The sequence below is a fragment of the Anticarsia gemmatalis genome, chromosome 1 (genome assembly GCF_050436995.1).
Source record: "Anticarsia gemmatalis isolate Benzon Research Colony breed Stoneville strain chromosome 1, ilAntGemm2 primary, whole genome shotgun sequence".
Lineage (NCBI taxonomy): Eukaryota > Metazoa > Arthropoda > Insecta > Lepidoptera > Erebidae > Anticarsia > Anticarsia gemmatalis.
Window position 1 is genome coordinate 8304725 of NC_134745.1, and position 14936 is coordinate 8319660.

At 42.3% G+C, this 14936-nt stretch overlaps 2 protein-coding genes across 5 annotated transcripts in view; one reads left to right on the forward strand and one right to left on the reverse strand.

The window, feature by feature from the left end:
* Nucleotides 1-3206: 3206 nt before the first annotated feature.
* Nucleotides 3207-6638, forward strand: LOC142974088 (inactive CLIP domain-containing serine protease A3-like). 2 transcript variants are annotated; one of them, XM_076116340.1, is made up of 7 exons: nucleotides 3209-3808; nucleotides 3887-4191; nucleotides 4807-4950; nucleotides 5274-5371; nucleotides 5446-5706; nucleotides 6025-6226; nucleotides 6419-6638. In XM_076116340.1, exons 1-7 carry the CDS (start codon nucleotides 3292-3294, stop codon nucleotides 6578-6580), a joined length of 1689 nt encoding a protein of 562 aa, XP_075972455.1. In that variant the 5' UTR covers nucleotides 3209-3291; the 3' UTR covers nucleotides 6581-6638. The 2 variants fall into 2 exon arrangements, with proteins under 2 accessions (XP_075972390.1, XP_075972455.1); XM_076116275.1 differs by having other exon boundaries at nucleotides 3207-4191.
* A 126-nt stretch (nucleotides 6639-6764) lies between these two features.
* The window catches only part of L (zinc finger protein Lobe), a 57894-nt gene continuing 49722 nt past the window's right edge, over nucleotides 6765-14936 (reverse strand). For all 3 annotated transcript variants that reach the window (XM_076116958.1, XM_076116950.1, XM_076116964.1), the window contains 6 exons: nucleotides 10632-10774; nucleotides 9581-9788; nucleotides 8828-9466; nucleotides 8416-8709; nucleotides 7987-8316; nucleotides 6765-7865 (listed from right to left, as the gene is read on the reverse strand). In XM_076116958.1, the coding sequence (XP_075973073.1) occupies nucleotides 7038-7865; nucleotides 7987-8316; nucleotides 8416-8709; nucleotides 8828-9466; nucleotides 9581-9788; nucleotides 10632-10774 (2442 nt within the window). In that variant the 3' untranslated portion in view covers nucleotides 6765-7037. The remainder of the gene's footprint in view (nucleotides 7866-7986; nucleotides 8317-8415; nucleotides 8710-8827; nucleotides 9467-9580; nucleotides 9789-10631; nucleotides 10775-14936) is intronic.

Here is a 14936-nt window from a genome sequence, read left to right on the forward strand (position 1 = left end):
AAAGTTGATTTTCAAGTGCGTTAAAAAAATCCTCTCCGCTGCGCTCCTCTTGGTCTGCGCTGACCCTTAAACAGGCCAGTTTTCGTGAAAATTCGTCAACGATGGTAGACTGGGCCATGATTATAATTGCTCTTTTGACTGAAGAAGAATAAAAATGACGTTCTCTCTCTTTAAACTCAGTAACAACATTGAAATTTTTCGTACGATGCTCGCGCGTCCTCGAGGATGCGCGGGGATACCCGCGCATCCTCGAGGACATTTTTTGTCAGGTTCAAGCAATTATGCACTTTATTTCAATTAATTTAAAGTTGATTTTCAAGTGCGTTAAAAAAATCCTCTCCGTTGCGCTCCTCTTGGTCTGCGCTGACCCTTAAGGGTCAGCGCAGACCAATAAAATAAAGTGCATAATTGCTTGAACCTGTCAAAAAATGCTCGCGCGTCCTCGAGGATGCGCGGGTATCCCCGCGCATACTCGAGGACGCGCGAGCATCGTACGAAAAATTTCAATGTTGTTACTGAGTTTAAAGAGAGAGAACGTCATTTTTATTCTTCTTCAGTCAAAAGAGCAATTATAATCATGGCCCAGTCTACCATCGTTGACGAATTTTCACGAAAACTGGCCTGTTTAATGAAGAATGGTAACCTAGAAAGTTTTCCTCGCGCAGGCTCGAGCAGTCGCGAGCATGCTCGAGCATCCGCGAGCCGTAAAGAAAATGCTCGAGACCGCGCGAGGATTATTCCGGTCTGTCTGCGCTGGGCCTTAAGGGAAAAAAGGTGAGTACCCACCTATAACAAAGTTGTAAGGAAAATTATTCATGATGAATGTGTAATGTGAAAAGAAAATCTTTTCCTTAACTAACTTCAAATCATTTGACTACGTATTACAGATAGATAGTGACTATAAAATGGTAATGTCAAACTGGGAATGTACCACGTAGAGATGGCAAAAAATTGTTGTGATTCATTTAATCCTACGAACTTTATTGTATAACCTTCCTAAAATCTGTAAGTCACTGTATTGATTATGTATAAATCTCTCTTTCTTACAGACAATTATTGAGTTACTGTCCCTATCTTAGTGAGTAACCTAAACGTTAAAATACCAATAAACTTTTTGCTTTAGACACATTCCTTAAATAACATTTGAGAAATAAAGTTTCAATAAAGAAATTAATTGCGGTAAATTAGGATGAATATAAAATAAACTCTTATTTATTTACACATTTCTCAAATAACATCCGTATGATTCAAGTTTTAATGCTTATAAAGGAAAAATTATGAAATGTTAAAAAAACTTAGCGAATAAGTTTCATAATGCTTACCATAACTTTTGAGAAGGTCATTTTCTTTCCGAAAAACTTAATTCACTTAAAAACTTGTAAGTCATCTAAAGACGCTACGCGCATGCGCTCTGTTGTGCAATTACACTTGTACTAAAGCTGTCTTATTACACTTAGTACTTATATGAGAAGGACCATTTTCCCTCCCATTTATTCATCGTCCCAGTTTTCCTCAACTGCACTGTGCTACATTTCCTCTTAATTATAATTAATTACAACGAATTAGTGGTACATTATAATTAATATTGTTTGTTAATGCTTAATAATATCTAATGATGTCTACTTAAAATACTCATTATGTCACTATGTTAAACCACATGTCATCATAACACAGCATATTACCTCACCGTAGTTACCTGAACAGTACATGCAACTAATACTGCTGATACGTAGTTACGTTGAGTCATCATAAAAGCAACCCCCGAACACAAATAAAATTTAATAAATTTAACCCTTTACTGTCCCATAGCTGGTTAATGGTCTCCTCCCGTAATGAGGGACAAGGTAGGCTTTGTCCACTACACTGGCCAAGACTTTGCATGCCTTCAAGAACTGTGTTAAAAATCTCAGACTCTGCATGTTTGCATCACAATTATTTATAATTTCTAATACATAATATATGCTTCGAAAAGTCATAAGCGTGTTGCCTTAGGTTCGAACCATTGACTACTTGCTTGGAACATACATATATTAAAAATAAATCATAAACAAGAAATAAGCCAATGTATTATGCCTATTCGATAAATTTGTGGATACCATATGAAATATACCAAGAGACTATCTGTCTCTACATAAAAAAATGACAACTAATATGTCCCTTCCTTAAAGATCATATTTGACCATAGCTAGGTAGTAAGTATTGGATTCTCCAATAGCATATGTAGGTAGTGCAAAGCTATTTGAACTTTATTAGATAACAAACATTAACATTCTACTTTGCCCTTACAAATGCAATGCAATACAAAGTTTGCACTTATCACAAATCCATACAAGTACCAAATGTACATATTATTATGTTACAGAAGTTTGATTGAATAATTTCATACGCGACCTTGCAGCGACAATAAAGTTACGCGACAACATAGCAATTGAACATGCATAGTTATGAGACCGTAGCTTTGTCAAAATAAATAGACCGACATAATTCACAGTCGAGAATGGTTTAAATCATAACATTGACCAGAAAATATAATCACGTGCTAACTAAATATCTTTATCAACAGTCTGGGAGTATAAAGATTGCGTCATTAACACGCACCCTACACGTGATATCTGGGTAGTATTTGCTGAATAAAACATTCTCAAAAAGTGGTTACGTGAAATATCACAATAGGTACATGCTAGATATGAAATATATCTAGATTACATTCCTCCGAGGTTCTAAACATTCCACTGCCTGAGCGACAATAAATCATCTTGGTCGCAGATTTCAGTGAAAACGAGCTTTTGGCATGTCCACAAATTAGTAATTAACATTATACGTTATTCAGATAATATATTTTTTGCCTGACGCCAAACTCTGATAATATAATCTAATGGAGTATTTTACCGACCCGGGTTTTTATGATTGTTGGCTACAAACTACGACTGACGTCATATGAGTTCCACTTTCCTGTCTCGTGTGCTGGTAAACGTTTGATCCATTGTTGCAGTTCCGTATTATCTGCCGAGGTGAGATTACAATAATTTACTCTTTTTCAAATGATGACAAACATTACGACATTTGCCTGCCAACAAAAGATTAGTAATCCACATTTCGTTGATTGCAACAATTTGTCGCTATATGATCATGCGCATTACACCATGAAGGCTGCAATTGTTAGGGGAATACCATCAATCGTAATTTTAAGGACGTATTTAATGTTTAGCTCATCATCGCCTTCAACCACATCAAACACTGATCGACTGCGGTGAAGAGCGTTACATTGTCTGGGAATACTTTTCTCGTCGAATGTGTCTGTGGATTTTAACAGCATGCCTGGGGATGCTGCCAGGAAACCCTTCACCAATCGTGGTAGTGCCCGGTGTCCCCTCGCCGATCATAGTGCCTACAGCAGCTCCGACAACAACAACAACCACCACCACCACGACCACCGCGCGACCGCCATCTCCCGGTAACATGACCGCTGCTCCTACGATGCCCCCTACGACGCTTCCTACGATGCCGCCGACGACGCTACCTCCTGTGACGACTGTTCCTACGGCGGCGCCTACTACGTTACCTCCCGTGACGACTGTCCCCACGGCGGCGCCCACCACGCTGCCTCCTACGACTGCTCCCACGATGGCGCCTACTACACCACCTCCTATGACGACCGTGCCTACTGCAGCACCGACTGTGCCGCCGACGACTTTGCCTCCAGTGACGACCGTGACGAATGTACCGCCGACGACTTTGCCTCCTTCTCCCACCACGATGACTGCGGCGCCACCTACCACCCTACCACCGACAGTACAGCCGACTATAGGTGGAATCCTTGTACCACTCGTAATTTGTACCAATCCTCAATCAGTATGTATTTTTAATCCTAATGAATCCACCGCAGGACCACTCCCGATCGATCCCCGGCTCGGCACCACTCCACCAGCATCTTCTGCGGCGATAAATATGCCACCCATTACGGGTTATAGTGCACAAGTACCGTCGTATGATACCGCCGTAAAGTTTCCTAGGTCACGTAGGAGCGTGAACCGTGAAAATGCTATCAATGTTAAAGATTTCCTAAATAGTGTGCAAAATACAGACGGCGGCCACAACATTGTAAAAAGACAAAGTTGTGCTTGTGTCCCTACTGGGACTTGTATCCGAAATACAGGAGCCGGTATGATAGATGTCAGAATCGTCACTCCGGTAAGTGCCCTAAGTATGTTCGTGTAGTGATTTACTTTATGTGCCTTATGATGACATACTCGTATATTTTACCATGATTAGACGAGGCTACGTCAAAAGTCTTAAAAAGTACAAGGTAAAAGTCAATAGATCAGTATCTAACCAAGTGATAAAAATGCATTCTGCATGCATTAAAATTTGTTGCTTTATCATCTGCATGCGTTGGATTACATTGATACAAGTGAAGGCTATGTGCAGAGTAATCATTGTGAATGTTCAGTCATCGGTTGCGGGAAAAGTGAACATTGAACAGGATAATATCTATATCGTACTAACTTACCATATACTTAATTGCAACTTGAGTTTTCGCTAACCTTTTTGTCGAACATAACATATTAATAATGAGTAAAACAAGAGAGAAACGTTTTCTTACACCGGGTTGCTGAATACATTTAGCGGTAGTTTATGTATTCAACAGCGGGTTTTTTTTTATATGAGTTTCAACGCTATTGAATAGATAAACTACCGGTAAATGTACCTTAGAAACCAGGGGTTAGTAGTGTTTTGTCATGTGCTAACCAAAAGTGAGTGTCTTAACAAGAATTGCCTGTTTTAAATTGTCACGTAACTATTCAGGTGCAGTGCCCGACTGGACAAGAATATTGTTGTGGCAACACCACCGTGGTTCCGCCGATAGCTTGTGGCAAAACACAAACTGTTCCTGCTACGGCAATAGCTCCTGCGTATGGGCAAGCTAGTTTTGGTGAATTCCCTTGGCAGGTAACTACCATTTTACACCGAGAAGATAGCCAATTTCTCAACGTATTTAATCTTTATATATATAATTCTTCTGTAAGTGTGTATGTCACTGAACTTCTCTTAAACGACTGGACCGATTTTGATGAAATTTTTTGTGTGTGTTCAAGGGGATCTGAGAATGGTTTAGATTCACAATTTTGTCGGCTGGACAATGTTTTTTTTAAATTAATTTTTACAAATTAAAGACGTGTAGACAGGACAACGTCTGTCGGGTCCGCTAGTGTATTTATATAATTGTTTGGTAGGCAGTTTGAAGTGATAATATATTCTTTATAAAATTTCAGGCGCTAATTTTAACGAAACAAAATGATTACATAGCTGGGGGAGTACTGATTGACGCACTCAACGTAATTACCGTAACTCACAGATTATTACCATACATGTAAGTAATTTACGAAAACTTTTCTCGTAGATTATGTCGTCTACTTTCTTAGTCATACTGAATAATCTATGTAGTGTTTCAGGAACAGCTCCTAACGTGAAAGTTCGTATGGGAGAATGGGATGCCGCTGGAACTTATGAGCCGGTCCCTTATCAAGAGTACACGATAACTAAAGTGTTCAGTCATCCATCGTACAATGCCAACACTTTGCAGAATGACATCATGGTGTTAAGACTGGCTTCAGCAGTACAATTCACACCGGCTATGGGAGCTGCCGTAACTATCAACAGAGCATGTCTGCCACCGACGGCGACCACTGCTTATACGGGACAGAGGTAAATATAAAAAAAAAATAATAATTCATATATTATGATCGGCAGGCCTGTACTGCCACTAGTCTGATGTAAAAGTAAATTTGGTTTTAGTTAAATCTAAATTTGATTCCAGATTTCAGAAAAAATATTTTATTGGGTCTTTCCGAATAGCAGTTAATTATTGTTGACCGACCCGGTAAATATTAATAGGCTTTTCCCATATTACAGTTTTGGTATTTTGACATATACCTTTGGTTTTGGGAAAAACCGACGAATCATTTGAAAACAATACCCTTCGTAAAGGAAGTAGTCATGAAATAATTTTGCTATTCTTTTCAGGTGTATGGTATCTGGTTGGGGTAAAAACATGTTCGGCCAGCAAGGCCAGTACCAGCAGATATTGAAGAAGGTCGACGTACCGATAGTGGCTCCGGCGACGTGTCAAACTCAGCTGCAGACTGCTCGGCTCGGCGCTACATACATGCTAGATACTACTTCATTTATTTGCGCTGGAGGCGAAGCGAACAAAGATTCTTGCACTGTAAGTTTCAAAGATTGACCTTTTTTATGCTACTCAAAGAGCAAGCAATTTAGTTATTCACAGTCTATTGAAGTCTATATTTTCAAAAGTACACAATGCAGCCAAATAGTAGTAGTAACGGACTACCATAGTTTCGCGGAATACATATAGTTCGTACATTAAACTACTACTCAAATAAATATTGTTATTTAGGGTGACGGCGGTTCGGGTCTGGTATGTCAAGTGTCCGGTAGTTGGGTGGTGGTCGGGCTGGTGTCGTGGGGTCTCGGCTGCGCCAACGCCAACGTGCCCGGCGTGTACGTCAACGTCGCCGGCTTCCTGCCCTGGATACAACAACAAGTCGCCACCGCTTAAAACTTTGTATTTTTATACTTTTATATCGTATATTATACAATGTTGTAACTCTGTTTTCTGTGACGTATTTTACTCTCTTGCCGTAAGGGTATTAAGGATATTAACATTTTGTGAAACAGGGATAGAAAAACTATATTGGTATGACTTATGGGTATATAATAAGAAACACTATATTATTGAAGCTTAACACAATATATTAAGTTAACAGTTTATACAAATAGCCATGTAAACATTATAAAACATACGATTCCTAGCCAACGTAAACGATAGGTATGGACTACTTACAGGAAATACGGCGTTCTGAACGCAAAACTTTAACGACTAACCTTTAACGAAACTAACCACTTAAATAGCTCGTACGGACGTAATCTAGTATTGCAGCGGGGTGTTCACCCGCGTCTCGGACGATACGATTCATGAAACGTTCACTGGGCGCCGGTGCCTCGGAACATCCGTGTTACTCCTCGTCGGGCTTCTCCTGCTTGACAACCGGTGCGGGCGAGGGTGGTGCAGGAGGTGCGGGGGGCGCCGGGGGAGGCTGCGCCGGCGGCGGCGACGATACTTCAATGTACTCATCGTTACCTCTTTCTTCTTTTATCTCCGGTTCCCTCTTAACTTCTGGCGGCGGTGTCGAAGATCGCGGCGGTTCAGGTGGCGCTAGAGCTGCCCACGCTGTAGCTGCTCCACGAGCGTATGCTTCATAAAACGCTCGTTGAGCGATTTCGGCCTCCTCGAGGTGCACGAAGGCATGATTATCTAGTTCAGCTCTAAAGAAGAACTTCAAACCACAACGTGCACAGTCGTATGGGCGTGGAGCCGCCGCGTGTTCAGGAAGATGACGCTGTAAGCCCGCTGCGCTGGTGAACACGGCCGAGCACAGGTAGCAAGTGAAGGCTCCGATACCGGCAAAAGTATGTTCGATAAGGTGAGCTTGCAGCCGCGTCGGTGATCCTAGAGCACGTCGGCATAGTCTGCAGTCGTGATCGGAAGGCGCGGGGGGACGCGGGGCGGCGTGACGAGCGTAACATGCAGAACAGGCCCTAGCACCTTCTCCAGCCTCTCCTTCAGGAAGTGCGCGGAGACAAATAGCGCATCGTTGTTCATCGTCTCCAGGTCGAAGATGGAACCGAGCGTGGAGACGCGCTTCAGCCTCCGACGCCAGCGTCTGTCGGCAAACAACGCACGGAGCAGGCAGGGCGGGGTGGTGTCGCGCCATGTGATTTAAAAACGACTCCTCAGATAAAAGCCTTGCGCGACATCTCGCACACGTATCACCCGATACCACCTGAAACATTGAAAAAACAAATTATTATGTAAAGTTTTTTTTAGAGTTTATAAATAAATAGCTACTAATATAACAACAGTCGGAGTTAAGACTCGAGGATGTAAAAAATGTAAGGGTGTACCTTGCAGTGTGTAAGTTTATGCTCGGCGAGCACTGCGGCGGAGGGCAGCACTTCGTCACAGATGAGGCACTTGTGCCTGGCGGCAGCGGCGCCGGAGTGAGCGCGGGTGTGCGCCTCAAGCTCGGCGCGACTGCGCGTGCGCTCGCCGCAGTATGCACACTGTAGCGCTACGGCGCCGTTCTTGCGACGCCGCTCCTCACCACCCGCCGCGCCCGCCCCGGCGCCGCCGCCCTCTACGCCCGGGGTGCACGGCGAGCGCTCTCCGTCGGCACCGTCCCCACCGTTACTCGTATCTAATCGCTTCGGTCTCGTCATTTCTCCGTTCAATACCTGGAACGTAGTAAACCGATACAGAGAGGTCCACGACGAAGGAAAAAGTAGGAATCGTTCGTTCACAACTACCGAGATGACTGTCGTACGATAGCATACCTGGTGGGGCATGGCGTGGTGCGCCTGCATGTGCCGCTCCAACAGGTACTGCACGGCGAAGGCGTCGCTGCAGGCGGGCACGGGGCAGCGGTATGGGCGGTGCGGGCGCGGAGCGCGCGGCGCAGCGCCGGCCGCCAGCAACGCGCCGCACGCACAGCGCGGCGCCGCGGCCGCGTGTCGCGCGCGCACGTGCGCCGCGCCCTCCGCCTCGGAGCGCAGCGCGCCGGCCCCCGCGCCGCACGACCGACACACCCACACTTTATTTTCTCCACTGTGTGCGACTGCGAAGTGCACCTGAAAATAATAATTAAAATTATTACTACAGCTTAAAATCAAAGAGAAGAAACGAATGGAGGCGTTCGCAACGTATGGATATTGTATGCAATATTTATCGAACACCTAAGCGGCTTACCTGAATAGCGACTTTAGAATCGAAGACTTCTTTGCATAGAGCGCATCGATACAGGTGATGTGCGTGTAGTTCTAGAAGATGTTTCTGCAAGTCGTCCGGGGCGGAGAAACTGCGCGCGCAGCTGTGACAAGTGTACTCGCACGACACGGCCAAGTAGTGCGCCGTGAGGTGACGCTCCGACGCGGCGGCGTCTGCGAACGTGGCGCCGCAGTGGACGCAGGGCGCGGGGCTCGACCGCCCCAGTTCACCACCCTCTTCAAGATGACCTTTTAAGTGAGCACGGAATGCTTCGAAATCTGGCAGAGCGGCATCACATTGATTGCAAAGTAGCGTACTCGGCGAAAGGGTAGTTTGTGGTGTTCCTGAACCAGATCGTGGGCGTTTGACTTGTGGACCGTCATCCGTAGCACGCCTGCTGAGGTCGGTCGGTGCCGGTTGATCGATAGATTGTATCGGCGCTTCGCCGTTCAGGAGCGCCGAGTGTGCAGCTCGCACGTGAAGCTGCAGCTGCTCCATGCTGGTGAAAGTATCGCGCGTACAGTAGATACAGGCAAGGAGAGTTGGCGGTGGTTGAGAAGCGACTCGACGAGGTGGTGTCATGGCCGCTCCGTCTACACCATGCGCGCTTGCCATATGTGCCTGATGAGCGAAAACAAATGCTGATTATATCTCAAAAAGATGTGTTCAGATAAAATAAAACATTCTAATTGTTTTATTCCAAGTATTTAAACTTATAATTATTTTCAATTGTACCTGTAGCAAGTCTGGTCTACGAAAAGCATCTCCACATCTCAAACATCTAAGCGCTCGCCGTCGGTCGGGCTCACGTCCCTCTCGATCACGCTTGTGGCCCTGCATGTGTGACGTCAGCGCCGCGGCTGTGTTGTACCCGCGGTTACACACTGTGCACTGGAACGGTTTCTGATTGTCGTGAGTCTTCATGTGGATCTTCAAGTGGTCACTGAAACACAAATAAGACGTATTAAATTTCAACATCCGTAAAAAAAATTCAACATCTTAACATATTTAACATCTAGCAAGATTGCCTTCTGAAAAGACATAAACGAGTTTTATTCATTTATTTTTTTAGCTTTAACGTTAAGTAAAAGTACATGTCCTCAAAACATCCGTATAAGGATTTTAAAATTGAGATAAATTGTCTTTGTGTGACCAAGCTGAGACGACAATTTGTCATATGAGACATAAGTACCCACATAAAGCACCGACCAAACATAACTAACAAAGAGGCTTTTCACGGCAAACTACAGAATAGAGGCGTTCGCCCAAACACCTCCGCTAATGGCCGCGCTCGCCGTGCCCGTTTAGGTATGGGCCATTATTTCATTTTTGTGAGACCCTCGACGTCATTTGTCAGCGCATCATCTCTTTTCACTCGTCGGCGGTTCGTTGGGCCGACAAATTGCATGGAATTAGTCACGTGGTCGCGGTAAGGTGACGAAAAAGGTGACACGTCGCCTTGCGGCCGGCTCTGAGCCCGTGACTTACGGTGATCAATCTTACTCGGAGGCCTTTGTTGTGCACGCATCTCCTGAGCATTCTTTTAACCATGTATTAATCTTCAATAGCTTCGGATTAGACGCATTAACATACTCTTTGTAGACACATTCATTTGTAAGTCGAGTTTTAGATAATACGATTTGCGGCGCAGGATATTTTGTTATAACAAACCCGTACTGAAGTAGCACAAATTTTTTTCTAAAAATCTTATAATTTACACAGGTTACACTTCAATGACAGAGTCTGTACAAAACGATAGATCTTGTTGAGTTTGTTTCAAGCTTACCTTCTAGAGAAGGCAGACTCACAATGAGCACAGCGGTACTTGCGATCTCCGGTGTGTAGCTTGACGTGTCGGTCGCGAGAACGTTTGTGCTTGAAGAGTCGTGAGCAGAACTCACACCGGAATGGCATTTGGTCTGAATGAGTCTGGAACAAAATAATCTATGCATCAAATCTTTTAATTATCAGCAACAATGTTTTAACAATCCATCTAGCAACAGGAAATACACCCTATACCGACAGAACTTGCAAAACTTTGAAATTAATTATCACATTGTATGTACATGTGTACGGTTTTGTACATGTCTCATTAAAATTCAGAGAAGCTTCGTACTAGTGGCCAACAAATCAATTAAGCGGAGAGCGATTAAAACGTATATACATTTAAGACATACAATAAGTGAATCGAAATAACTCCGGGTGCGTTGATCACAAAAACCATCGTGAGAACTATCTGCGAACAATGGGTTGACTACCGCTGCGTCTGCGTGAGCTGGCCAGCTTACAATCTGACGGCATTCTGTGTCAATAGAGAGTAAAAAACACGAGGGCCCTGACGGTAAGCTCGTCGTGACGTCCCAATGAGATATCAAACTATTGGGAACCGCCGCTTCATTGCTCCGATCGATTACCTCTGATATTGTACAATTAATTATATCTCCCTATCGCTGATTCTGATCTTAGTCCGCATAGGCGCAACTGGTTAAAGAGATTTGAAATAAGTCATTAACACCTGAGTTGCTACTAGCTGAAACATCTTTGACTTATAAGTTTAGTTTTATTTTGGCAACGATTACAGTAATACATTTAGAAATAGGGATTTATCGTAATTTCACATTGAACCATGCGCTTCTACTATACTTCCAAAACAGTTATAAATTCATTGATTCGATACTTGCTACCGATAACATTCCTGATGCGCGGGAGCAACAGCTTATCACAATAAGATGGATTTGATCAGTAATGTTCACTGGAACGCTTTTGCTTCGAATAACAAGTTCTTAGTTACGTTTTGCTGTATGTAACTAACTGTAGAGTGTAGATGGAAACAAAAACTAATGCCTATGCTAGGTTATGAAACATTGCAACATTCAGACGAGTAGCCAGTTGGTAGGTTGCACCATGCCTTCTAACACAATAACCCAGTGACATAGGTGCCACTTTGTTTTACTGGACACCACTATTATGTTCGCTAAGGTGTTGTTTAGTGTAAGCGTAAGACATGTATCGTGTTCACTTGCACAGGTCATTTTACTAAGTGAGATCAATTCTAAGACTGCATAGTACAGAGATTGATTATAAAGAAAATATAACTTCCTACTATGCAAATAAAACCTGTGTTATTTGTAACTAACGCTAATGAGTTGATGATTGGCACTAAAACGTATAATAAGTCGTAACTATACAGATTTACGCAGTAAATTCTAGGCCTATTGTGCCTATCTACACTTTAAACAGCCTAAAGATATCTTGTATCTACGTGACGAAATACGTTCAGTTGTAAAAAGCAACTATTATTGGGTTCTCTGAAAAGATTATTCATGAGTTAGGACATAATGAGGATGCTAATGTGGCGCTCATGAATAGCCTGTGGCAGGGAGATAATGAGAGCCGTCCGCGTCGTCGGCCTTCGCACCACCGTGAACTGGAGCTGGGCCGTCACATAATAGACTCCCAAACTGACAGCCAGTTCACGCTTTTACTAATTGACCACCTCCGCGACGTTCATTCACTGCCACTAAACAAATGTTACGAATGATTGACTCGCTTCTATTCCACTTCAAGCAACACGTTTAACGTTTTGCGCTAAACAAACAAAACAATTACATTGAATTTTAAAGCAAAACGGCTGACTGTTTTTCAAAGATGATTTACGTAAATACATATTATTATGTACTCAAATACTAGAGATAGCTCTAATTAACGTTTATGATCTTACAACTAGATAATATTAAACTCTTGATGAGTATTGATAGAATAGTCTAATTATTACAATTTAAATGTACATAACTTGTTAATAGCAACATGTCCAACATACTTGCTGAATAGGATTTTATCAATATAATCATATCAAATTAAAATAAGAAAACATATGATGTAATAAATTCTAGTACTTAGGCTGTTTAACGTGTAGATAGACACAATAAACAATTTTTTATGGAAGTGTGTACCTAGTGTTTAAAGTTGTTATTCGTCATATAAATAGATTGGCAGGTTACTTAATTCAGCAAATTAGAAAACGAGTGGCACTAGCCTAAGTTGGCATACAAATATGAGTTACTAAAGCAACAGCCGGAAGAGACAAGTGCTCTGTAACTTATGGTAGGGATTAGTAGCTGGATAAGCTAAGTTATATTTTAGTGAATTACATGGCTGACATGATATGTGTATTATATTTATACAACTATCAACACATTTATTTAGCTAATTCGCAAAATAAAATTAAATAAATTGCACTTTCCGTGGTACATTACAATCTATCAATAATTAGAAACCTAAGTAGTTAGCAGTATTATTTTATAATTCTAAACTATACAACATGCCAGAGTTTTATCCGTATTATAATCTACGGACTGACCACAAACCAAAGTGGTTTCATTTATTTACTGCATTTAAAGGAGAAAACAACAACAAAACAGATATTGTTGTCTATTAATTAGGCGATCCCTTGGCCAGGGCTATTACAAACAGTAGTCAGCAGATTGGTAAGTGCAGGGTATCCTGGCGCAAGAACCAATTATGTACTGCAGTCCGTTGTAATTGGGCTAAGTGGATACGCTTCCGCCGCCACATCGCTTTCTTCTCACAAATAACTACGGTATCACTATTAGTTTATAACCACTATTTGCCTTTAAAATTTATAATTTATCGCACTTTTACAATTTAATAGCACACTAAAATGGTAATGTTTGTTTATATTCTTTAATTAATATCCGAGGATACGTATAATATTTATCTGTAACTAATTCTAGTCTGCACTTTTTAAAGCTACGAGTACCTACATAGGTAATATAGGTACCTATCTACCAATTCAATCAAACATCACTGACATACCTACGTTGATTGCAATAATATAGTGCATAAGATATCCTGTAATTAAAAGCCGTTGACATAAAATAGTGACGCGTACGTAAGTGATATTTAAATCACATGTTGTGATTAGCGGTGAGTGACGTGCAAATTTTCCCGCGAAGCGCCCGCGCCCGCGCTCCGGCGTACATCGGTACCGCAACACATAAACATAGCAGCGGCATGTTTACTCCACTCACTTAATTGGAGCAATCGGCCCCTGACAGAATTAATAAATTTGATCGTCCGTGCGCGATAAATCGCGCCCCGCTCCGACCAGCGCCCATGCCCACGCACTTACTTAAGACGAAGCTACCCCTAGATCTAGCCAATTAGACGATAACGAGATTGACTATCTATTAATCCTTTCTGTTGTCTTTTTGTGAATCTGCACTTAACCGCGTTAAGCTAATATTATTGTTTGCGATAAATGGTGGATATAACAACTTCATTCGCTATGTTTTGAATTATTTTTACAAACTATTGCCCTCCGTCATGATGATGCTTCGTGCGAGAATTCAATAAGCGAATGTACGTAGTGTCTCCGCGGGAGCCCGGCCGCTGGGTGCACCGTGGAGCCCTGCTGATGCGCCGCGTGCTCCTCCCACCACGACACCACACAATGCTTATGATAAAAAGACACGCAAATGGTATGCTCGTAATTTAAACTGCTAACAAATACCGTGAGACCGGCCGACATTATATCCCTAATGTTTTAAGTTTTCTGAGTAAAGCGCACCAAGAACATTTTAAACTAGTTTGAGGTGAACATGATAGCCAATAAAAGCTTGGGAATGGGCACCGAGCGGCTACTGGGCGACTTTCTCAGATAAAATGACAGCGTGATATCGTCGGTTCACATGACCAGCTCCGGCCAGCCCCCGAGGTCAGCCACCGCTTGCACTCTACTCACTCTACTCCACTATCACAATCTGTTTTATAACTCAATAAGATTTCTACTTCATGAATGACTATATAATCAACGATTGAAGTTATTTTAACTCGCAAAAATATAAAAACTTAACATAGAATTTAAAATGTATTATTTTTGTCTGGCTGGATTATTCTTATTCCTTACTGTGTTCGTTCACTACGCATGCAGAAAAATGTTTGACTTTATGATAAAAAATCTTAATATTCTCGTGAATCACAAGTTCTCCGAAACAGTAGCTCTACATCGTTGGTGCTCGTACCTACTGTTAATAAAGATGTGAATCTTTTGACTCGGTCTAATTTTTTT

Excerpts from the sequence above, each read along its gene's own strand:
- LOC142974088 (XM_076116275.1), top strand. The coding sequence starts at position 3,292 with ATGTGTCTGTGGATTTTAACAGCATGCCTGGGGATGCTGCCAGGAAAC. Across the intron at positions 4,192-4,806 it reads ATGTCAGAATCGTCACTCCG|GTGCAGTGCCCGACTGGACA; the intron begins GTAAGTGCCCTA and ends GTAACTATTCAG. Across the intron at positions 5,707-6,024 it reads ACTGCTTATACGGGACAGAG|GTGTATGGTATCTGGTTGGG; the intron begins GTAAATATAAAA and ends TATTCTTTTCAG.